Source organism: Megalops cyprinoides, chromosome 18 (genome assembly GCF_013368585.1).
Source record: "Megalops cyprinoides isolate fMegCyp1 chromosome 18, fMegCyp1.pri, whole genome shotgun sequence".
Lineage (NCBI taxonomy): Eukaryota > Metazoa > Chordata > Actinopteri > Elopiformes > Megalopidae > Megalops > Megalops cyprinoides.
In genome coordinates this window covers 412,712-435,402 of record NC_050600.1, presented here as the reverse complement: position 1 = coordinate 435,402, position 22,691 = coordinate 412,712, and the positions used below count along the sequence as shown (strand labels likewise).

At 51.3% G+C, this 22,691-nt stretch overlaps 3 protein-coding genes across 5 annotated transcripts; 2 read left to right on the top strand and 1 right to left on the bottom strand.

The window, feature by feature from the left end:
- The first annotated feature begins 236 nt into the window (after positions 1–236).
- Positions 237–5,502, top strand: si:ch211-63p21.8 (kelch-like protein 33). 2 transcript variants are annotated; one of them, XM_036551632.1, is made up of 5 exons: positions 237–313; positions 598–1,338; positions 2,519–3,464; positions 3,591–3,761; positions 4,919–5,502. In XM_036551632.1, the coding sequence occupies exons 2-5, from the start codon at positions 624–626 to the stop codon at positions 5,436–5,438; spliced, it is 2,352 nt and encodes a 783-aa protein (XP_036407525.1). In that variant the 5' UTR covers positions 237–313; positions 598–623; the 3' UTR covers positions 5,439–5,502. The 2 variants fall into 2 exon arrangements, with proteins under 2 accessions (XP_036407525.1, XP_036407524.1); XM_036551631.1 differs by having other exon boundaries at positions 567–1,338.
- Positions 5,503–8,305: 2,803 nt separating this feature from the next.
- On the top strand, positions 8,306–10,859 carry LOC118793729 (complement C1q-like protein 2). Its single transcript, XM_036551983.1, has 4 exons — positions 8,306–8,417; positions 8,805–8,861; positions 10,227–10,361; positions 10,483–10,859. The coding sequence occupies exons 1-4, from the start codon at positions 8,357–8,359 to the stop codon at positions 10,761–10,763; spliced, it is 534 nt and encodes a 177-aa protein (XP_036407876.1). The 5' UTR covers positions 8,306–8,356; the 3' UTR covers positions 10,764–10,859.
- A 742-nt stretch (positions 10,860–11,601) lies between these two features.
- Positions 11,602–16,832, bottom strand: si:ch211-63p21.1. Of its 2 annotated transcripts, XM_036551490.1 has the most exons (6): positions 16,678–16,832; positions 16,087–16,203; positions 13,980–14,054; positions 12,874–12,944; positions 12,540–12,711; positions 11,602–12,303 (listed from the first exon to the last, which is right to left on the bottom strand). In XM_036551490.1, the coding sequence occupies exons 1-6, from the start codon at positions 16,744–16,746 to the stop codon at positions 12,115–12,117; spliced, it is 693 nt and encodes a 230-aa protein (XP_036407383.1). In that variant the 5' UTR covers positions 16,747–16,832; the 3' UTR covers positions 11,602–12,114. The 2 variants fall into 2 exon arrangements, with proteins under 2 accessions (XP_036407383.1, XP_036407384.1); XM_036551491.1 differs by lacking the exons at positions 13,980–14,054; positions 16,087–16,203.
- Between the last annotated feature and the right edge of the window lie 5,859 nt (positions 16,833–22,691).

Here is a 22,691-nt window from a genome sequence, read left to right as displayed (position 1 = left end):
TAAGAAATGCGACACGGACAGAGAAAGCAGCAACTCAACACCCAGCTATTATTAGCACGGTGTTTACCATCTGAAGTTCAAACGTGTAAGAAGAGAGTGTGTGTGTGTGTGTGTGTGTGTGTGTGTGTGTGTGAGAGAGAGAGAGAAAGAATGCGTGTGTCTGTGTGTGTGTGTGTGTGAGAGAGAGAGAAAGAATGTGTGTGTGCGTGTGTGTGTGTGTGTGTGTGTGAGAAAGAGGTGTAAGTGAGACAGAGGAACAGATGACAGTAGGGGGAACAGAGCTGTGAGATCTACAGGACCGTTACCGTCCTCTGTAAGTTACATTACCGTCCTCTGTAAGTTACATTACCGTCCTCTGTCAGCTCTGTTACCGTCCTCTGTAAGTTACATTACCGTCCTCTGTCAGCTCTGTTACCGTCCTCTGTAAGTTACATTACCGTCCTCTGTAAGTTACATTACCGTCCTCTGTCAGCTCCTTAACGTCAGCTGTAGTTCCATTACAGGTCTCTGTAATTCTGTTACAGGTCTGTATAGTTCAGTTACAGGTCTGTGTAGTTCTGTTACAGGTCTGTATAGTTCCATTACAGGTCTGTATAGTTCAGTTACAGGTCTGGACTGCAGGAATGGCACTGGCTCCACGACTGCCCCGGGGGTGGGAGGAGCGGTGGCAGAGAGAGAAGGAGCAGCGGAGGAGAGCGATGGAAGAGGGAGGAGAGAAGCTGGAGGAGGCAAACAGGAAGCTGAAGTGGATTGTGGAGTTCAACAATCGCAGGATGGGAGCGAAGGGGAGGAGCCAGGAGGAGGGGGAGGAGCAGAGTGAGGAGGAGGAGGTGCAGATGCACTGCAGACACACACACCCCAGAGAGCTGTTCCACGCCCTGGAGGAGCTGAGGGCATCAGCACTCCTCACAGACCTGACGCTGTGCACTGTGGACGGGGCCAGCATCCACACACACTCTGCCATCATGGCTGCCACCTGCAGCGTGCTCCACCAACACCTGCAGAGCGGGGGGGCGGGGTGCTGGGAGGCCTCCGTCCTGCTGAGTGCGGAGGTGCAGCGTGTGGGGCTGGCCAGCGTGGTGGAGTTTGCCTACACTGGGGCCATCGCTGGGCTGAACCGGGACACTGTGGCCCAGATTCGGGCGGCGGCTCTCGTCCTGGGAGCCAGCAGAGTGCTGGAGCTCTGCACCGAGGAGGAGGGGAGAGGGGCCAGGGCGGAGGAGTGCAGGATCTCCGCGGAGACGCAGATGGAGCTCGCTCTGAGCGCCGTCAGGCAGCTGTGGTTGGAGCGGCTTGGGTGTGACGTGGAGCTGGAGGTGGAGGGCAGACGTTTCCCAGGTAGGCTGCATGAGGGAGAGATTCAGATTTAACAGCATGAAACTGGCTCTGCATTATGATGGAAGGGTTTGTATGGAAAACGTCAGAGTCAGTGCAGCTGTGTAGCTGTGTGGCAGTGTAGCTGTGTGGCAGTGCAGCTCTGTACAGTGTAGCTGTGTGGCAGTGTAGCTGTGTGGCAGTGTAGCTCTGTACAGTGTAGCCATGTGGCAGTGCAGCTCTGTACAGTGTAGCTGTGTGGCAGTGTAGCCGTGTGGCAGTGTAGCTCTGTACAGTGTAGCTGTCTGGCAGTGTAGCTCTGTACAGTGTAGCCGTGTGGCAATGTAGCTCTGTACAGTGTAGCTGTGTGGCAATGTAGCTCTGTACAGTGTAGCTGTGTGGCAGTGTAGCCGTGTGGCAATGTAGCTCTGTACAGTGTAGCTGTGTGGCAATGTAGCTCTGTACAGTGTAGCTGTGTGGCAGTGTAGCTCTGTACAGTGTAGCTGTGTGGCAGTGTAGCTGTGTGGCAGTGCAGTTCTGTACAGTGTAGCTGTGTGGCAGCGTAGCTGTGTGGCAGTGCAGCTCTGTACAGTGTAGCCGTGTGGCAATGTAGCTCTGTACAGTGTAGCTGTCTGGCAGTGTAGCTCTGTACAGTGTAGCTGTGTGGCAGTGTAGCTCTGTACAGTGTAGCCGTGTGGCAATGTAGCTCTGTACAGTGTAGCTGTGTGGCAGTGCAGCTCTGCACAGTGTAGCTGTGTGGCAGTGCAGCTCTGCACAGTGTAGCTGTGTGGCAGTGTAGCTGTGTGGCAGTGTAGCTCTGTACAGTGTAGCTGTGTGGCAGTGTAGCTGTCTGGCAGTGTAGCTCTGTACAGTGTAGCTGTGTGGCAGTGCAGCTCTGTACAGTGTAGCTGTGTGGCAGTGTAGCTCTGTACAGTGTAGCTGTGTGGCAGTGTAGCTGTGTGGCAGTGCAGTTCTGTACAGTGTAGCTGTGTGGCAGTGTAGCTGTGTGGCAGTGCAGCTCTGTACAGTGTAGCTGTGTGGCAGTGTAGCTGTGTGGCAGTGTAGCTCTGTACAGTGTAGCTGTGTGGCAGTGTAGCTGTCTGGCAGTGTAGCTCTGTACAGTGTAGCTGTGTGGCAGTGCAGCTCTGTACAGTGTAGCTGTGTGGCAGTGCAGCTCTGAGTCAGGTGTGTTTGTGACCCCCAGTGCACAGGCCCATCCTGGCCGCCTGCAGCGACTACTTCCGTGGCATGTTCTGCAGCGGCATGCGGGAGAGCGCGCAGCGCGTGGTGACGCTGCTGTTGCTGGGGGGCGAGGAGCTGGAGGCCCTGCTGCACTGCTGCTACAGTGGGACCCTGGGCCTGGGCTGGGGTGGGGTTTTCGAGCTCACCTGCTCCGCCCTGCAACTGCAGGTCCAGCCCGCCCTGTCACTGTGCCTGCGCTTCCTGCGCGGCCGCATGGACGCGCGCTCCTGTCTGGACGTGGCGGCCTTCGCCGAGGCCTACGGCCTGCCGGACCTGCGGGAGCTGGCCAAGGACTTCCTCCTTATCAACTTCCAGGAGGTGGCTGCCACGCCCAAGTTCCTGGACCTGCCTGGTGAGCGGCTGCTGGAGGTGATTGGCTGCGACGGGCTGTGTGCCGCGTCCGAGCTGCCCGTGTTCCGCGCCGTGGTGGCCTGGCTGGAGGCGGAGCCGGAGGAGCGTCTGCGCTGGGCCCCACCCCTCATGGCGGCCGTGCGCTTCCCCCTCATGACCTTCCGGGAGTTTTGCGAGGTGCGGGCGGTCAACCTGGGCATGGAGGTGAGCGGCGCAGGGGAGGTGCAGCTGTACGGCTCTGCCCTGTCGCAGTTCGGCTTCCCCGTGTCCGACGGCCGGGACCCCTGCAGAGTCCGCCACCCCAAAGACGCCCTGATCCTGGTGGGGGGCGACCGGCTGGACCCCGACCTCGGCCGCCGCCCCAGCCGGCAGCTGTGGTTCGCTCACGCCCTGCGGACTCGCACCGGGCTGGTGAAGGAGGTGGAGTGGAGGCTGCTGGGGGAGATGCCAGAGCCGGCCCGGTTCAGGCACGGGCTGGGGGTGCTGCGGGGGCAGCTGTATGTGATCGGGGGGTGCCACTTCTATGCCAAGTCAGACACCCTGAAATCTGCCTACAGGTGAGTCAGCTTGTCTCTCTCATCCGTTGGATAGGAGTCCTTCGGCTTTCCTCACCCTTACGGGGGTGTTGTGGCAGCGTTTCGCGCTCAGAGTAACACCCCCCCCTCCTCCCCTCCCCGCCGCAGGTATGACCCCCTGAAGGGCAGCTGGCACAGGCTGGCAGACCTGAGGGAGCACAGGAGCAACTTCTCCCTGGTGGTGAGGGAGGGGCTCCTGTACGCCATCGGGGGAGACAGAGATATCAACAACAATGTGGACAGTGTGGAGTGCTACTGCCCTGACACAGACTGCTGGAGGTAGGGTGTAGGAGCTGGAGGTAGGGTGTAGGAGCTGGAGGTAGGGTGTAGGAGCTGGAGGTAGGGTGTAGGAGCTGGAGGTAGGGTGTAGGAGGTAGGGTGTAGGAGCTGGAGGTAGGGTGTAGGAGCTGGAGGTAGGGTGTAGGAGCTGGAGGTAGGGTGTAGGAGCTGGAGGTAGGGTGTAGGAGCTGGAGGTAGGGTGTAGGAGCTGGAGGTAGGGTGTAGGAGGTAGGGTGTAGGAGCTGGAGGTAGGGTGTAGGAGCTGGAGGTAGGGTGTAGGAGGTAGGGTGTAGGAGCTGGAGGTAGGGTGTAGGAGCTGGAGGTAGGGTGTAGGAGCTGGAGGTAGGGTGTAGGAGCTGGAGGTAGGGTGTAGGAGGTAGTGTGTAGGAGGTAGGGTGTAGGAGCTGGAGGTAGGGTGTAGGAGGTAGGGTGTAGGAGCTGGAGGTAGGGTGTAGGAGGTAGGGTGTAGGAGCTGGAGGTAGGGTGTAGGAGGTAGGATGTAGGAGCTGGAGGTAGGGTGTAGGAGGTAGGGTGTAGGAGGTAGGATGTAGGAGCTGGAGGTAGGGTGTAGGAGCTGGAGGTAGGGTGTAGGAGCTGGAGGTAGGGTGTAGGAGCTGGAGGTAGGGTGTAGGAGGTAGGGTGTAGGAGCTGGAGGTAGGGTGTAGGAGCTGGAGGTAGGGTGTAGGAGGTAGGATGTAGGAGGTAGGGTGTAGGAGCTGGAGGTAGGGTGTAGGAGGTAGTGTGTAGGAGGTAGTGTGTAGGAGCTGGAGGTAGGGTGTAGGCTGTCAGGTTAACAATTCTTAACATTTTCTTGGCCCTTTTAACAGTGCACAGCGCTTTCAAAAATTCTATTTTTGCTTTATTGACATGAAATACATTGTGCAATTACCACAATATATTTCATATTGAGGCATATTATATTAAAATAAAAATGAAAATATTGTATGAAAAATGAAAACTAAAACTAGCCCTCTCCCTTTTGTTAGTCATTGCTACTTGCTCGTTTTTATAGATTGTTTCAGAGCTGCACAGGGGCGGTCAGGCTGTGACCCTTGGTCTGAACACATTGTGCACTTTGAAAAGTGTAAAAATGTCTGCGCTTATCCTGTTTCTGCTGCGTCCTGTCTTCATAAATGTCCCCCCCCCCCGGCCCCCAGCCTCGCCCGACCCCTGGACCAGCCCCTGAGCGGGCAGGCCGCGGTGGTGTGGGAGGGGGAGATCTTCGTCTCGGGGGGGTTTAACTGCAGGTACGAGTGCCTGGTGTCCATGTTCCTGTACCACCCGGAGCGAGGCAGCACCCTGCTGAGCGCCATGGCGGGTGACCGCGCCCTGCACTGCATGGAGAGCCTCGCGGGGCGTCTCTACGTGGCCGGAGGCGTCTGCAACCTGCGGAAGTACTACACCGACCAGCTGGCGTGCGAGGCGTACGACCCGCGCAGCGACGCCTGGAGCAGCCTGGAGCCCCTCCCCCTGCCACACGTCAGCGCCGCCTCCGCCGTGCTGGAGGGCAGGCTGTATGTTTTGGGAGGGTACTGCATGGAGGACTCCAGTGACACCGAGCTGCTGCACAGATACCACCCCCTGTCCCAGCGCTGGGAAAACACAGGCAGGATGCCCGGACCCAACACTGACATACGCGCCTGTCTGTGCCGGCTCCCCGCACACCTGCGACAGTGAGATACACACACTCACACGCTCACACAGCGCTGCTCAGAGCCCCATCAACACACACTCACACACACACACACACTCACACACACACACACACACTCACACACTCACACACACACACACTCACACACACACACACTCACACACTCACACACACACACACTGCGCCGCTCAGAGCCCCATCAACACACACTCACACACTCACACACACACACACACTGCACCGCTCAGAGCCCCATCAACACACACTCACACACACACACACACACACACACACACACACACTCACACACACACACACACACTGCGCCGCTCAGAGCCCCATCAACACACACTCACACACTCACACACACACACACACTGCACCGCTCAGAGCCCCATCAACACACACTCACACACACACACACACACACACACACACACACACACACACACACACACACACACACACACACACACTCACACACTCACACACACACACACTGCGCCGCTCAGAGCCCCATCAACACACACTCACACACTCACACACACACACACACTGCACCGCTCAGAGCCCCATCAACACACACTCACACACACACACACACTGCACCGCTCAGAACCCCATCAACACACACACACACACACACACACACACACACACACACACACACACTGCACCGCTCAGAGCCCCATCAACACACACATACTGCACCGCTCAGAGCCCCATCAACACACACACACACACTCACACACACACACACACACACACACACACTCACACACTCACACACACACTGCACCGCTCAGAGCCACATCAACACACACATACTGCACCGCTCAGAGCCCCATCAACACACACTCACACACACACTGCACCGCTCAGAGCCCCATCAACACACACTCACACACACACACACACACACACACACACACACACACTGCACTGCTCGGCTCCTCCATCAGGACACAGCTCTTAGGTATGTCAGTATCACCTCTTCATACATCATACATACCTGAAAGGGTATACATACCTGAAAGGGTATACATACCTGTCTCCATCATTCTGTTATTGTTTTTGGTGTTTTGCTTTTCTTTTGTTATAAAGAAATTATTTGTCTGAAATGTTTTCTGTCATAATTGCATTGCGAAAGGTGAACAGTGGTTACTGTGGAAAAATGATGTCTCCTTGACATTTTCTGTAAAGATTCTGTTTCTGTTTAGATCACACAGTACTTAGATCACACTGCTCAAACCATGCAGAGCTCAAATGACACAGTGTGTGTTGGTGCATTTTTAAATCACATAGTGAGGGTGTTTGTGTATCAGTCTGAATGCAGTAGAAAGGATTCAGAGCAGGAGGGCAGGGGGAGAACTGGCCCATGAGCCTCTGGGGCAGCTGGAGGTGGACACACAGCTAAATCTAACCTAATCTAATCTCATTTTCAGATAGGAGTGCAGGTCACGCATGTGTGCCTCTTACAGTAACAATCATTTATCATTATGGGAAGAAGAATACGCTTCATTTGTACAGTAGCTCTTGTACATCTTTGTATTTCAAAGTCTAATTTGAAAAAAATACAATGTATAAAAGGTAAATACAAAGCATAAGAATGGCAACAAATGAAAATATCAATAAAATACAGTAAAAACACATAAAATATCCATAGATAATATTTATTATCCACATACCAGCTGTTCTGTCCTTTAAAAACAAACAGTGAAATCTTAAAATAAATTCTAAAATGTGATGAAAGCCCATAAATGTATATTATTAATAATAAATAAGGATGAGCCTAACATGGTTTTGGCTTTTTCGCTGAAGTCTTGGAATAAAATCTAACTCAGCATCCTTTGCCCTGAGTGCACAGGTTGGCTGGTTTGAGTGAAACCGGTCAGTGATGTGTTCAGGTGATAAGCCAAAGCACTGACTGAAGGACAGGAGTCATGTGACCTTTCTTTTCTCTTCGTTACCCTTTCAGATACAGCCGTTCCCTTTCAGATACAGCCGTTCCCTTTCAGATACAGCCGTTCCCATTCAGATACAGCCGTTCCCTTTCAGATACAGCCGTTCCCATTCAGATACAGCCGTTCCCTTTCAGATACAGCCGTTCCCATTCAGATACAGCCGTTCCCATTCAGATACAGCCGTTCCCATTCAGATACAGCTGTTCCCTTTCAGATACAGCCGTTCCCATTCAGAAAGATTGAATGCATTCGAATGTAAAGCCATAACATCTGATTTGCTTGTGCCTCTGCGGTAAGTGGAGGTTGGTGACAGATTAGCCAGATTCTAAAAGCAAACATGAGGCTTTCACAAGGCCTGTTCTATCTGGCCTGTGAAAACAAAGACCTGCTCAAAGGTCAGCCTGCGATTCCAGCCCACGAAACTGACATACAACAGCCAGCTATTACACACGGCGCATTGGCCAAAGCTTTATCTATAGTTAAAGTAACAGTGCAGACTACACTGAGATGGGATCAGAGTAACCTAACAGGCTAACACCAGTGACTGTAACAAATACAGACATAAATGAGTGCATACATCCATATCATAACACACTCCTCCTTTAGCACAGAACACCGCTCTGCTACCAGTGATGCACAGAAACAGAGACACAGCTAAAGGCAAAACAGCAGGCTTTTACACACAGCCGGTCACTATGGGATCCTGCGGCCCCCCTACAGCATGACACCTCCTATAGGACAGTTGTGTGAGAGGCCGGGCAGAGATGAGTGACAGCAGCAGTAAAGATTAACAGCAGACTGGCCGGCGTCTCTGAGAGGATCTGCAGAGCGGCAGGGACAGAGGGAGAGAGATGAGTGTGAGACTGGTCTTCCTGCTGTGTGTGGGTGTGGGGCTGGTGCGGGGGTGGAGGGGGGATGGTGGCGGAGCCGGGACTCTGCTGCAGGGCCTCACAGACCTGCTACAGAGATGGGAAGCCATGGAGGCCAGGCTGAACGCCACAGAGACACAGCTACAGGACCTGAAGAGGCAGAACACGGGTACGGCGGGGGGGGGGCAGAATGCTGAAACATACTCATGTGTTAAAAACCCAGCTGCTGTATCTGGAGCTGTTTTTCAACTGAAACCATTAGAGAATGATGATAACTATACTGCGATTTAGCTTTCCTTAAAAACTGAATATTTAAACTCTAGTCTTAGCAGCTAGAGTTATGCTTAAGGGCAGGAGTGGATAAACTGTTAAAACATTATTATTATAATATAACATTTTTGCTTCCAGCCCCAGGTTAGGTACCACTGTTTTAGCCTTGAACAACATTCTCCACCACAGTTTCCTGTGTGAACATCTTGTGGTGTAAATGTATAGCATGGTAACTGTTAGCATGAGGATGGGTATGTAACTGATGCAGCGTTTCCTGTGATCCCAGCCTTGGAGGCCAGGTTAAACACCACTGAGCGTCTGCTGGAGGAGCTGAAGAGTAAAAGTGAGTGTTACAGACAGCCACATGGGGGCGCTACATGGCAAAATAAATGTGTGTGTGGCAGGGTTCGTGCACCAGAAAAGTGTGTCTGTATCAATAATGTGTGTGTGTGTGTGTATATATATATATATATATATATATATATATATATATATATATATATATATATATATATATACATATATATTTATATATATCAGGGTTAATCAAGTCTCAGGTCCCTGCTCAAAAATAATCACAGCTCCCTCTGTAAAAGATGAAGAAGTCAGATCAGATTACAGAACGAGGGACTGGGGCATTGAATCCACATAAAATCTGTTTTTTATGACTGGATTGGGCAGCACAGGCAGTGTGAGTGAGGTATTTGGCTTTCAATAAACAAGTCCGTAAGATTTAATCATGATAGCGTAAAACTACATTAAAATATGAAACTTGTGATTTCTTAAATGTTATTTACTTTACAAAATGGCTGCAGTTATATACTGCACAGCTATGCACTGTTTACTTCAGGAAAGAGGAAATAAAATAAAAATCAAGTAATGAAGAAACATCTTGGTTACAACACTTAATTTTTGTTACTTTTTTTACTCTATGATTTTTTTGATCCAACTAATTACATGTCTCTGTTCAGCCTTGACTTTATGGTTTACAGTTATGTTGTACAGAACAGACCGGATGACAGAGGGCAGCTAGTGAGCAATAGCTGAAGCACTCGCTATGGAGCTAATGTCAGGGTTTGAGGGACTTTAGTTACCCACAGCAATCAGCAGGTGTCCTCATAACTGCCTTTCGGGTCCCGTTGCCTGCTGCTTCCCCGATCTTCCTCCAGAGGGCCCTTCTGCCTGTCTGTGCCTTGCCTAATTTAAACGTTGTCACCTGTGTGTAGTTAGCCTGGTCATGTGTTTTGTGTTCAATATAAGCCCTGCCTGTTCCTTTGTTCAGTGCTCAGTCTTCAGTTACCCTGCCTTGTGTGCTTTCCTGAATTTGCAATACTGTGGGTTGTAATGTAATGTAATGTAATGTAATGTAATGTAATGTAATGTTAACATGGCTGAACTGTGTAACTCCTGTTACTTCAATCCAAACTGACCTGCGTCTCTGGATGTATGCAGGACAGATGGTGAACAAAATTTTAAATTGTTCAAAATTTGTCTCTTCACTTACAGCTTGTACACACTGCATATACTGTCCGACATGACACTAGTATATACCGTATCAGTGATGTGTGCATTATTTACTCGTAACATGTGTTTATATTAATGACATACTGTGTTAAATTGTGTGTGTATGTGTGTGTGTGTGTGCCCTCCTGGGCGGGAGGTGAATCCCTTCCTCCCACAGCTCTCAGCCTCTCTCCTCCTCATTCAGACCGCTCCTCGGTGGCCTTCTCAGCCTCCCTGGTGCAGTCTGGGGAGACATTCAGAGGACCCTTCAGCTCTGACACCACGCTGGTCTACAAAAACGTTTTCACAAACATTGGCAAGGCCTACTGCCCAAACACAGGTACTGTGAGCACCAGCATGGTGTGCTGCATGTGAGTGTGTGTAACGGCTCTGTCCTGCAGCCCGAGTGTGTGAATGGAGATGCAGTGATCAGGTCTGCACGTATTTTTCTTCTGAAACAGGAGTGTTTACTGCGCCTCTGAGAGGAGTGTACTACTTCAGCTTCTCCACGTTCGGTTACGGTTCGCGGCTCTCCGGCGCCGTCCTGGTGAAGAACGGCCGGCGAGTGGTGTCTTCCTACGACCACAAATCCTCGGACAGCAGCGATGGGGGCGGGAACGCCGCAGTGCTGCACCTGGAGGCGGGAGAGCAGGTGTACATGCACCTGTGGGCCGACGCCCAGGTCTTTGACAATCTGAACGGCCACACAACCTTCAGTGGCTTCCTGCTCTTCCCTGGGTGAGCAGAGAGTCAGAGCTGTGCAGTAATGAGGGCTTAATCTGCCATTCCTGGCAGAAGTGCTACTGATCAATATATAATTACCTCCACTTAAAAAGAGTACAGCAATAAAATGGTAAAAAATAAACTAACTGGCTTATGTGGGGAAATTTCTGTTGCAAATGCAAGAAATTCATTCATGAATAATGCACAACCAATGAGAGATTCTAACCAAACCAGTCCACCTTCCATCTCAACTGAAAGCACTGTGCCTCCCCTGTCCTCTAAACTGTGGCCTGGACTGGTCGTCAGGAGAATTTGCAGTATTAAAAATGCCTGCGGTCCTCAGTTATGGAAAACTTTAAGAATAAGTGCAAATTCCAGTGTAGGAATTCATGATCATTCAAGGTTGTTCATCAAATGGAAAAACATTTGCTGTTCTCAGATCAGTAGGAGTGACGGTAATCCTGACGGGTGTCACATTTACACTTCCGTATGCAAACATTCTGATTTGTGTTTAGCTGTTTTTCCTCACGTCAGGTGGGCCACAGCTTTCATTGTGGAGAGGACCTGCAGGATTTCAGGGGCCTCACCTGCCTCTCACACGTGAGTGAGCAGAGTACTGTGTGTACTGATTGCATACAGTACAGTGTGCTGGGCCTTCATGTGCTACTAAATGCAGCTTTAGGCAGATACAGTGTGTGTGTGTGGGTGTGTATGGGGGTGGGTGTGTGGGTGTGTGTAGGGGAGACAGTGAGATGTTAGTCTCAGTGGAGACAGGTAGCTGACTGAGGCCCACACAGAGAGACACACTGAATGTGTGAATGTGTGCAATGATACTTTATATAAATACTGTATCGCTGTCAGAGATACTTTATTAAACCAAAGATTTCTGTATAAATTCTTACCATTTTCATATGATCATTATACCTCACTGCTGCCAGTGCTGTTGGCTCATTAATACTCAATAATCATAAATATTCACATTATTACAGCAAGCAGCAGACACAGCTGTACCCCCCTCTGAACACGACATCCTTCAACTGAAACAATAATAATAATAATAATAACAATAATAATACACATTGTTGCTGTGTGCTGTTACTACAGCTTTGGCAAAACTGCCTGATGACAATAAAGCTTCTTAAACAGAAATACTGAGAAAAATGAAAGTGAAGAGGAGAAAAAGAGATGATTTACAGTCTGACACACTGGGCCTGGGGGGCGGCTGTCGGTATGTACAGCTGGTTATTGGTATATGCACGGGGGCTCTGGGACTGTTTCCTGCTCTATACAGGGGGTTTTCTCACTGTAGTTTGCAGCAGTAGTCAGTCAGGGTTTTCAGGGGTTATGAGGGGTCAGAGGTCACACAGAGGTCAGGTATTGGTGAGAGGCAGCAGCAAAGCTGTGAGGACGATGATGACGGACACAGGCAGGATGAGGAAGAGGAGGGGCCAGGCGGGCAGGGACCACGCCCCCTGCCTGGGGGTCTCTGTCGGTGCTCCTTGCAGCGCCCCCCCACACGGCCGGCACAGAACCAGCGGCCGAACCTGTGACACGCTCTCCTGGGGGGAGCAGAGTTACAGCCAATAAGCACACTGCTCCCACACTGACTGAGATCACACCTACACATTCACACTCACTGCTGAACAGCAGACACACACAGAGAGACCATGCAGCCTGGCCCTACAGAATGTATTGGATGCCTTGTGTGTAATATAAGGTTTATAGTATGTATTGTGAATTAAGTGTGTGATATGAGGTGTGCAGTGCACAGTGTGTAGTGTGAGGGGGTGCATACCTCCAGGATGGGCCGGTTCTGGGCTCGGTGGGGGCTGAGCCGCAGACTCCAGCGATGAGCCCTGTGGCTCCGCCCCCCATCGTCCTCACTCTCTGTAGTGTCCTGCCGTGCCACGCGCTGACGCCGACGTCTCCGTGAGCTGATTCGCTGCAGAGAACCTCCCTCCTGCAGCCTGGACCAATCACAACACAGCAGAGCACTTAGAAGGGGGTAATTCATGAATAAATTGTGTGTGTGCGTGCGTGTCATAATGTCTAGTTTTTTTTCTTTGTTAAGCGTTCTGTAAAAATATCCTTGTAAAAGTTTGCTGTGTTTATGAGACTTGATGAGGTACCTGCTGTCAGTGTCCTCTATGTCAGCGTCTGCATCGCTCTCTCCCTGAGGATCAGACAGGACGCACTCCTCCTGCAAAACACAGCAAACTCACACAGCAAACTCACAGACACAGCAAACTCACACAGCAAACTCACACAGCAAACGCACACAGCAAACTCACACAGCAAACGCACACAGCAAACTCACACAGCAAACTCACAGACACAGCAAACTCACACAGCAAACTCACAGACACAGCAAACTCACACAGCAAACTCACACAGCAAACTCACAGACACAGCAAACTCACAGACACAGCAAACTCACAGACACAGCAAACTCACACAGCAAACTCACACAGCAAACTCACAAACACAGCAAACTCACACAGCAAACTCACACAGCAAACTCACAAACACAGCAAACTCACACAGCAAACTCACAAACACAGCAAACTCACACAGCAAACTCACAAACACAGCAACTGCTCATCGATCACAAGTAAACACCAGGAGTGACATCACCGCCTACTGTTCCCAAATAAACACTAGGGAGTGACATCACCGCCACTGCTTTCTGTTTTCTCTTTGCATTGCATCAATAACGCTCTGTCCTGCAGGCTGTGGGCTGTCGCTGTGTCAGTGTGCACAGAGGCATTTCGCCCTCGGATAAACTCAGTAAAAACTGAAGAAACATGATGAATTGTTATTTAAATTGAACGTATTTGTCACACTCAATGACTGAGAGCAGCTCTGTCTAAAGTGTCTAAATTTTTTGTTGAAATTTCATTTTATCTTCCTTAATGTGTTGTAAAATTTTTAATACATCTAAAATCATCCTTCTTTGATATCTGTGATGCTGTTTTACCAATGGGTGACATCCCTGCCTCTGTACCTCTGTGCCGTACCCCTCTCCCTGCCTCTGTACCTCTGTGCCGTACCCCTCTCCCTGCCTCTGTACCTCTGTGCCGTACCCCTCTCCCTGCCTCTGTACCTCTGTGCCGTACCCCTCTCCCTGCCTCTGTACCTCTGTGCCGTACCCCTCTCCCTGCCTCTGTACCTCTGTGCCGTACCCCTCTCCCTGCCTCTGTACCTCTGTGCCGTACCCCTCTCCCTGCCTCTGTACCTCTGTGCCGTACCCCTCTGAGTATCTGGTTGTCAGCCCTTTGTGCTTCTCACAGTGATCCCACTTGATGGTACCCTGAGAGAAAAAGAAAGAGAGAGAGTGAGTGGTAGAGAGGGAGAGAAAGGGAAAAAAGAGAGGGAGAGGGAGAAAGGGGGAAGGAGAGAGAGGGCGAGAGAGAGAAAGAGGGAAGGAGGGAGGGAGGGAGGGAGAGAGCGGGAAGAATGGAGGGAGAGGGAGAGAGGGAGACGTTTCAAATTGTTAGCCTCCATGACATTAGAACTTATAATAATGAAAATTTGGAACATTTCGGACCTCAGGGACAGAAGAACACAGAGAGCTAAATCCCATGAGCACTGTGACTCTAGATGAATGCTTGTGCCCCCAATTCGAAAATCATGAAACCCTGAATGGGGGAAACTCCTCCAACAGAGGGCGCTAATGCTCTCTTTATCTGAGGGGAGAAAATGAAACCAAATCATTCCCAGGACTTTGCATCAACAGGAACCTGCAGAGCTTATTTTGGAGCTTCCTGATCACACCAACAAACGTCCTCTAAAGAGGACACTGTCCTGAAGAGAGTCACATGAGCTTTCCTGATCACATTTCACCTCACCCATGCTAATAAACACACATGCTAACAGCAGATGTACAGAGAAAATCTTACTGTAGTGGTTACTTTTGATAGACATTAAATGATGTGTCTGCTTAGTGTGTGCTCAGAACTAAAAATACAAGAGCTAACCTCAATCCTGCAGTTTGTCTCTAAATGTGAGTCACCTTCCTAACATGCAATAAAGGACTGATAACCCTAGAAATGGAGATAAATTTGACCTCAGTAATTGCTGAGGCATTTGTGCAAGATGTAATGAGATAAGACTCTGTTCAATCATATATATATATATATATATATATATATATATATATATATATCCAAACTAAATGTCTATGCACGTCCCTGAGTAATGATAATAATTCAAACACGATCCAGACCAAAATGCTTATAAATCGAGGGTTACAATAAAGGCGTAACTTTAGTTCCCGTTCAGACACTTCAATGATGACAGGATCCAGGTAGGGTCTTATTATTTATTTGTTGCAGGGAAATAAACTTTATTTTTGGCGGACGTGAAGTCAATTGTAACAGAAATATATAAGCCTAATAACAATTACAATAGCCTATAATATTTATATAACATCAAGGATCCAACTCCTAAATTAGGCTGTAATTGTACAAATCTAATAGTACTGTGTCCTCAAACAGACCTTGCTCTCAGCTGAGAACTGTCTCACTGTGGAACTGTACACATCCTGTCCCTGTACCGTCGCTATACTTACTGTATGCACTTTTGTAAGTCGCTTTGGATAAAAGCGTCTGCTAAATAAATAAATGTAAATGTAAATGTAAATTATGTCATTGAGTGGCATTCTTGTTAACTCTATGTTCTGGCAGAGAATATCTATATAGACAGGCTCTGGTTCTGGGTAGATCTCCAACTTCCGCTTTCCAGACAGTTTCACTGCGAATCAGCCGAACTTGTGCATGTTGTTACGCTGCGCATTAAACTTGTGATACTCTGGTTTAAGTAGTACAGTTCTAAAGTGCAGCTAAGCTAGCTGACAATATTTATACCCTACACAACAAACAGCAACAACAGAATACACTGCATACTGAAATGGCTGAAATTACTGAGAACTACTGAAAGTAAGATATGCAACACTTCCCACAGAGGAGGCGCTGCAACACCTCCCACAGAGGAGGCGCTGCAACACCTCCCACAGAGGAGCAAGGCAACACCTCCCACAGAGGAGGCGCTGCAACACCTCCCACAGAGGAGGCGCTGCAACCTGACCCTAACTCTGACAATTACCCCAAATAACATTAACTACAATAAAACTCAACCGAATAATCATGATTCATAAATTTGGTGTGTATGTGATTATTCATATCATAATATGAATAATGAGTAAGTAAGACAGAGGGAAAGAGAGAAGAGAAGCATGAGAAGCCAGAGGACAGAGAAGAAGAAAAACTGCAGCTGACTACACTACAGACCAATGAGAGGAAGAACATGCAGGGAGCCAATGACCTGCAGCCAATAAGACTCACCGTCTGTGTGTGTGAGCCAATGCAGTGTGTGCACCAGCTCTGCTCATACACACACTCCTCCCCCTGGCCACACCCACAAACGCTGCCCATACCAGCACACCTCGTACCCATCTCCATCTGGGAAATAAAGAGTTAATACAGTATATACACACTGACACTACACTAACACCGCACTGAGAGAGAGGGTTAATACAGTACATACACACTGACACTACAGCACACTAACACTGCACTGAGAGAGAGGGTTAATACAGTATATACACACTGACACTACAGCACACTAACACCGCACTGAGAGAGAGGGTTAGTACAGTATATACACACTGACACTACAGCACGCTAACACCGCACTGAGAGAGAGGGTTAATACAGTATATACACACTGACACTACAGACACTATTGAAGGGAGAGAGAGAGAGGCAGAGAGGCAAAGAGAGAGAGAGAGAGAGAGAGAGAGTGTATATATGGTTGAGGGATGGTAAAGATTTTAGCACACAGCGCACAGCGCACAGCACACAGCGCACAGCACACAGCGCACAGCACACAGCGCACAGCACAGAGCTGACACAGTCGGACCTGCACAGCCGTACCTCGCAGTTGCGCTCCGGGTTTTCCCCGGAGGAGCACAGGCCGTCGGAGTCCGAGTCGCGCCGCTTCATCCTTCTGCTTCTCCCCGGATGCTGCGCATTCGCCCCCCGGGGGAAACGGGGGAAACGCCTCTCCGGGGGAAACGGGGGAAACGCCTCTCCGGGGGAAACGCCTCCGGGGGAAACGCCTCTCCGGGGGAAACGGGGGAAACGCCTCTCCGGGGGAAACGCCTCCGGGGGAAACGGGGGAAACGCCTCTCCGGGGGAAACGCCTCCGGGGGAAACGCCTCCGGGGGAAACGGGGGAAACGCCTCTCCGGGGGAAACGCCTCCGGGGGAAACGCCTCTCCGGGGGAAACGGGGGAAACGCCTCTCCGGGGGAAACGCCTCTACGGGGGAAACGCCTCCGGGGGAAACGGGAGAAACGCCTCCGGGGGAAACGGGGGAAACGCCTCTCCGGGGGAAACGGGGGAAACGCCTCTCCGGGGGAAACGCCTCTGGGGGAAACGCCTCCAGGGGAAACGCCTCCGGGGGAAACGCCTCCGGGGGAAACGGGGGAAACGCCTCTCCGGGGGAAACGGGGGAAACGCCTCTCCGGGGGAAACGCCTCCGGGGGAAACGCCTCTCCGGGGGAAACGGGGGAAACGCCTCTCCGGGGGAAACGCCTCTACGGGGGAAACGCCTCCGGGGGAAACGGGGGAAACGCCTCTCCGGGGGAAACGGGGGAAACGCCTCTCCGGGGGAAACGCCTCTCCGGGGGAAACGGGGGAAACGCCTCTCCGGGGGAAACGCCTCTGGGGGAAACGCCTCCGGGGGAAACGCCTCCGGGAGAAACGGGAGAAACGCCTCCGGGGGAAACGGGGGAAACGCCTCTCCGGGGGAAACGCCTCTGGGGGAAACGCCTCCGGGGGAAACGCCTCTCCGGGGGAAACGCCTCCGGGGGAAACGGGGGAAACGCCTCTGGGGGAAACGGGGGAAACGCCTCTCCGGGGGAAACGCCTCTGGGGGAAACGGGGGAAACGCCTCTCCGGGGGAAACGCCTCCGGGGGAAACGCCTCTCCGGGGGAAACGCCTCTACGGGGGAAACGCCTCCGGGGGAAACGCCTCTCCGGGGGAAACGCCTCCGGGGGAAACGCCTCTCCGGGGGAAACGGGGGAAACGCCTCCGGGGGAAACGGGGGAAACGCCTCTGGGGGAAACGGGGGAAACGCCTCTCCGGGAGAAACGGGGGAAACGCCTCTCCGGGGGAAACGCCTCTCCGGGGGAAACGCCTCTCCGGGGGAAACGCCTCCGGGGGAAACGCCTCTCTGGGGGAAACGCCTCCGGGGGAAACGCCTCTCCGGGGGAAACGCCTCTCCGGGGGAAACGGGTCCGGGGGAAACGGGGGAAACGCCTCTGGGGGAAACGGGGGAAACGCCTCCGGGGGAAACGGGGGAAACGCCTCTGGGGGAAACGGGGGAAACGCCTCTCCGGGAGAAACGGGGGAAACGCCTCTCCGGGGGAAACGCCTCTCCGGGGGAAACGCCTCTCCGGGGGAAACGCCTCCGGGGGAAACGCCTCTCCGGGGGAAACGCCTCCGGGGGAAACGGGGGAAACGCCTCTGGGGGAAACGGGGGAAACGCCTCTCCGGGGGAAACGCCTCTCCGGGGGAAACGCCTCCGGGGGAAGCGCACACTGAGCGCCTCCTGCTGCCGGACTCTCCGCCGTCAGCACAACAATCCTGCTCTGTCACTGAGACCGCGCGCCTCACGCTCTTCCAAGTTGTTACATAAATAATAATGCGCCAGAAAAGTGTCCGATCTTCAGACAGGATGCCCCTCTCTCTGCCAACAGGCCAGCATTCATGCCTCTCGTTCGAAAATCTAAATAGTTATACAGTAATGTACAAAGCAGTGGCATTCTTAGGCTAATATTTTAATGAAACTATTATTATATGTATTGACAGCAGTCTATTTATCTCTTGCTGCTTATTCGACAGCTGGCCCATACTTAAATTACGTAATCAATGAGCACAGATATTTATTGCGTGACTTTTTCTGTTCAGGGCAGCACGAGCTTTCTGCATTTTCCATTATAATCGGAAACCCTGTGATGACATCTATAAGAACTTAAATAACGCTATAATCTCGGCTGCCCTCACAGCCGCGTCAGTGAAGTTCCAACTCGTTTCATACGACATTATATAATATCACAGCATTGTTACCACGACATTGCTTTTCAATCCAAAATATAATTAAAAAAGGACCGACAAATAAAAATCTGAAAGGTCTTACTAGCGAATTCCTACATGCCAGCTCCTCCGCACCAAGCTCTCCCTTTAACTTAAAACCGCGGGGTTAAAACTCCATATGATGTTGGATAAATTTTTAACGTACCATTCCTCCAAAAATATTTTCCTGTCAAAAATCCCCAAAATTATTATTTACTATTCGTGTAATTGGCATGAGTTACACCGATAAAAGCAATGATAGATATATCCCACAGGCTACTGACATGGAAGCTCGCCGTGTTCCCAAAATAATTGACATTGTCATCCGCTATCAACGCTGGGAGTCAAGCCGCCTCGTCTGACAGCGCAGGCATCGGGGGCGCGCCTACCACCTACAAAATTCCAAAACAAGCAGTCGGGGCCGTGCGGCGCACCGGGGGTGGAGCTAAGAGATGGACTCTTATATTGACCACTCATACATGCACAAGAGGGAGGTACGGTAATCAAAAACACCAATCGCTATTCTTAAGAGCAAAAAGGGGCGGTTTCAAACGTGAGCCACGCCCGATGTGCTAACCAGGAACTATGATTGGAGAGTGGGAGGCGAGCAACGGCCAATGACAGTCAAGGGGAGTGACGTGCGGGCGAGCAGGACGGTGTGCTGAGCGGAGTGTGTGAGTCCGGCTGCGGCCGGCAGCTCGCCCGTCAGGAGTAAAGCAGCGGCTGGAAACCGCAAGTAAGAGTTTGATAACAGCTGTGACCCATATTACCCAGCAAACGCTGTGTGAATGCTGGCCCTACATTGGTACTGACTAATAGTGACGTTTTATTAGAGTCCACAAAAACAGCAGGTATAAACACGCCAGCAGTTAAACCTACACTGTAGTCTGCGAGCATGTAAGGGCCATAATCATAATCATCGGTGGTAAATGTTTCCCTGAATTTCTGTAGTGGATTATGCTGAAGAGCAGAAAATAGACAAAGTTTGCTCACTTTTTGCTTGTTAACGCCAATGAGGCACAAACTCCATGGGCAGGAGACGTTTGGCTGTCTAAAGGGATCGCCTTTCAATTACAAATAATAAGCTGTAATTGTCGAGATCAGGATGTGTGATAATCACGGTCCCAGGAGCTAAAATTGAAACACAAATAGAAGTCTGGAGACGAAAGAGGTACTGAGAAGAAGACAGATAAGCCACAATGCATATTTTGTGGATCGCCACACACACACACACACACACACGCCGTGTGGCTCGGGCCTGTGTAGTCTCTGAAATCACCGGCTGCGTGCGTGTACGCTCATACTCCCGACCTTCCTCCAAACATGTTTACCGCATGGGTGTACTGACACGCCCATTGCTGGCTCACAGTATGTTTAAAATGGGAAAACCTATACAATCAATCAACCTGGTGTACAGTGGGAACTGTAATAGTTACCAGAAGAGCGCCGTTTCCATGTGTTTTACTGCCGTAAAGTTCTTAACCTGAAGTGCCTCGGTGAACTTAGAAGCTGTCCCATCTGTGTAAGAGGAGTGCCTCGCCTCCTGCATGTCATGGATATCATATATCATGTTTGGTCTGCAGATTGTTTTTCATAGGCCATCTATTTAGAATCAGAATATTGTTTTGCTTGTTTGTTGGTCACATTTCAGAAAATGTTCATAATATACCAATAAATGTTAAAAATTGCTTTTAGATGTAGAGATCTAAGCACCCATCGTGTAATGAGAGTGACTGAAATCCCTCAGAGTACTTAGCTAAGTCTCATACACCTTATGACCTATATGTTCGAACAAATTACTGAGTGCAGTGCTGCTGTCAGACCTGAGAGCATCTATAGAAAATCATGCTGACACTTCAGGTACTGCTGCAAACACAATGAGCTCCATTCTGTTAAGGAAGACTTACTGAGCAATGTCACGTCTTGTTAAACCCACTGATTTCCTTGATTTTGATGAAGTTTCTGTTTTGGCTTTAAAATGAGCGTTACCCCTCTCAACTCAACCACTGTGAGACAAGTAAATGTAGGTAAATGCAGGTAAACGTAGAAACACTTCAGCCAGGTGAGCAGCTCACTCTCACACACTTACGAATGTGCAAATTAAACAAATGTAACCAGAGACCCTCTACTTCAACATTTTCAGTTTTACAGGGTTTTGAGTGTATGCATTAAGATTGGAGCAGAGAAAAAGAATGTTAAGCTGAGAGAGAAGGAGAAGGAGAAGGAGAGAAAGAGGAGAGGGAGAGAGAGGGTGGGGAGAGATGGAGAGAGAGAGGGAGAGAGAGGGTGGGGAGAGATGGAGAGAGATAGGCAGTTTGTGTATACAGGCAGTGAACTAAACAGGAGATGTGGAAATGATAAGGAAATGAAGGGAAAGGGTGCAACTCAAATATCCAGACTGATACGTCGCTGCACAGACACTGCTCACAGAGCTGTGAGAGAGCACGCTGCACTCACAGGAGAAGGAGCAGAGACCTCTTCAGAGAGAGAGCAGGAGCCGCTCTGCTCCAGCACACTGACCCCCCCACACTGACCATCCTGCTGGAGTGGACTGAGAGAGGAGGCTAGGACAAAGGGCCGGTGAGCCGCTCTGCTCCAGCACACTGACCCCCCCACACTGACCATCCTGCTGGAGTGGACTGAGAGAGGAGGCTAGGACAAAGGGCCGGTGAGCCGCTCTGCTCCAGCACACTGACCCCCCCACACTGACCATCCTGCTGGAGTGGACTGAGAGAGGAGGCTAGGACAAAGGGCCGGTGAGCCGCTCTGCTCCAGCACACTGACCCCCCCACACTGACCATCCTGCTGGAGTGGACTGAGAGAGGAGGCTAGGACAAAGGGCCGGTGAGCCGCTCTGCTCCAGCACACTGACCCCCCCACACTGACCATCCTGCTGGAGTGGACTGAGAGAGGAGGCTAGGACAAAGGGCCGGTGAGCCGCTCTGCTCCAGCACACTGACCCCCCCCACACTGACCATCCTGCTGGAGTGGACTGAGAGAGGAGGCTAGGACAAAGGGCCGGTGAGCCGCTCTGCTCCAGCACACTGACCCCCCCACACTGACCATCCTGCTGGAGTGGACTGAGAGAGGAGGCTAGGACAAAGGGCCGGTGAGCCGCTCTGCTCCAGCACACTGACCCCCCCACACTGACCATCCTGCTGGAGTGGACTGAGAGAGGAGGCTAGGACAAAGGGCCGGTGCCAACACTGCAAAGAGGAGCATCACCCGAAGGAGAGACGAGACATCGGCACACTCAACTGCAAGACACAAGATAAACACACTGAATGAGAGATACAGGAAACAGTAACGTGTAGAGCAGCAGAAGAGCCAATGAAACCACCTGGATGTGACAGGCCCCTCCCCCCCAGACTCGGCCAATCACAGAGCCCCTTGCGCCCCGCTCCCCTTCTCCGCCTCAACACCCTGGACTTCTCTGACCTGTGGGATGAGGAGGATCTGGGGCTGGACAGCACAGAGAACAGGGCTCTCAAAGAGGCAGACACCAATCAGGCGAAAGGAAGCCGCCGATCCCCGCCCCCCCCTCCCCCTGTCCCACCCCCTCCCCCTGCCCCACCCCCTCCCTGTCCTCTGCCCGGCCCCGCCCCGCTCGTGGGTCGCACACTCAGGCTCCACTGGAGGGCGCTGCAGAGTCTGCCTCTCCTGCCCACCGTCTGCCGCTTTGGGACCCAAACCATCTGGGCGGGGCTTGAACCCGTTTCCCTGGACACTCAAAGACTGGAGTACCTGTTTGAGAACAAGGGCAGCTGCACCATCAGCCTGGGGGGGGCTGGGAGGGTGAGTGAATGGAGT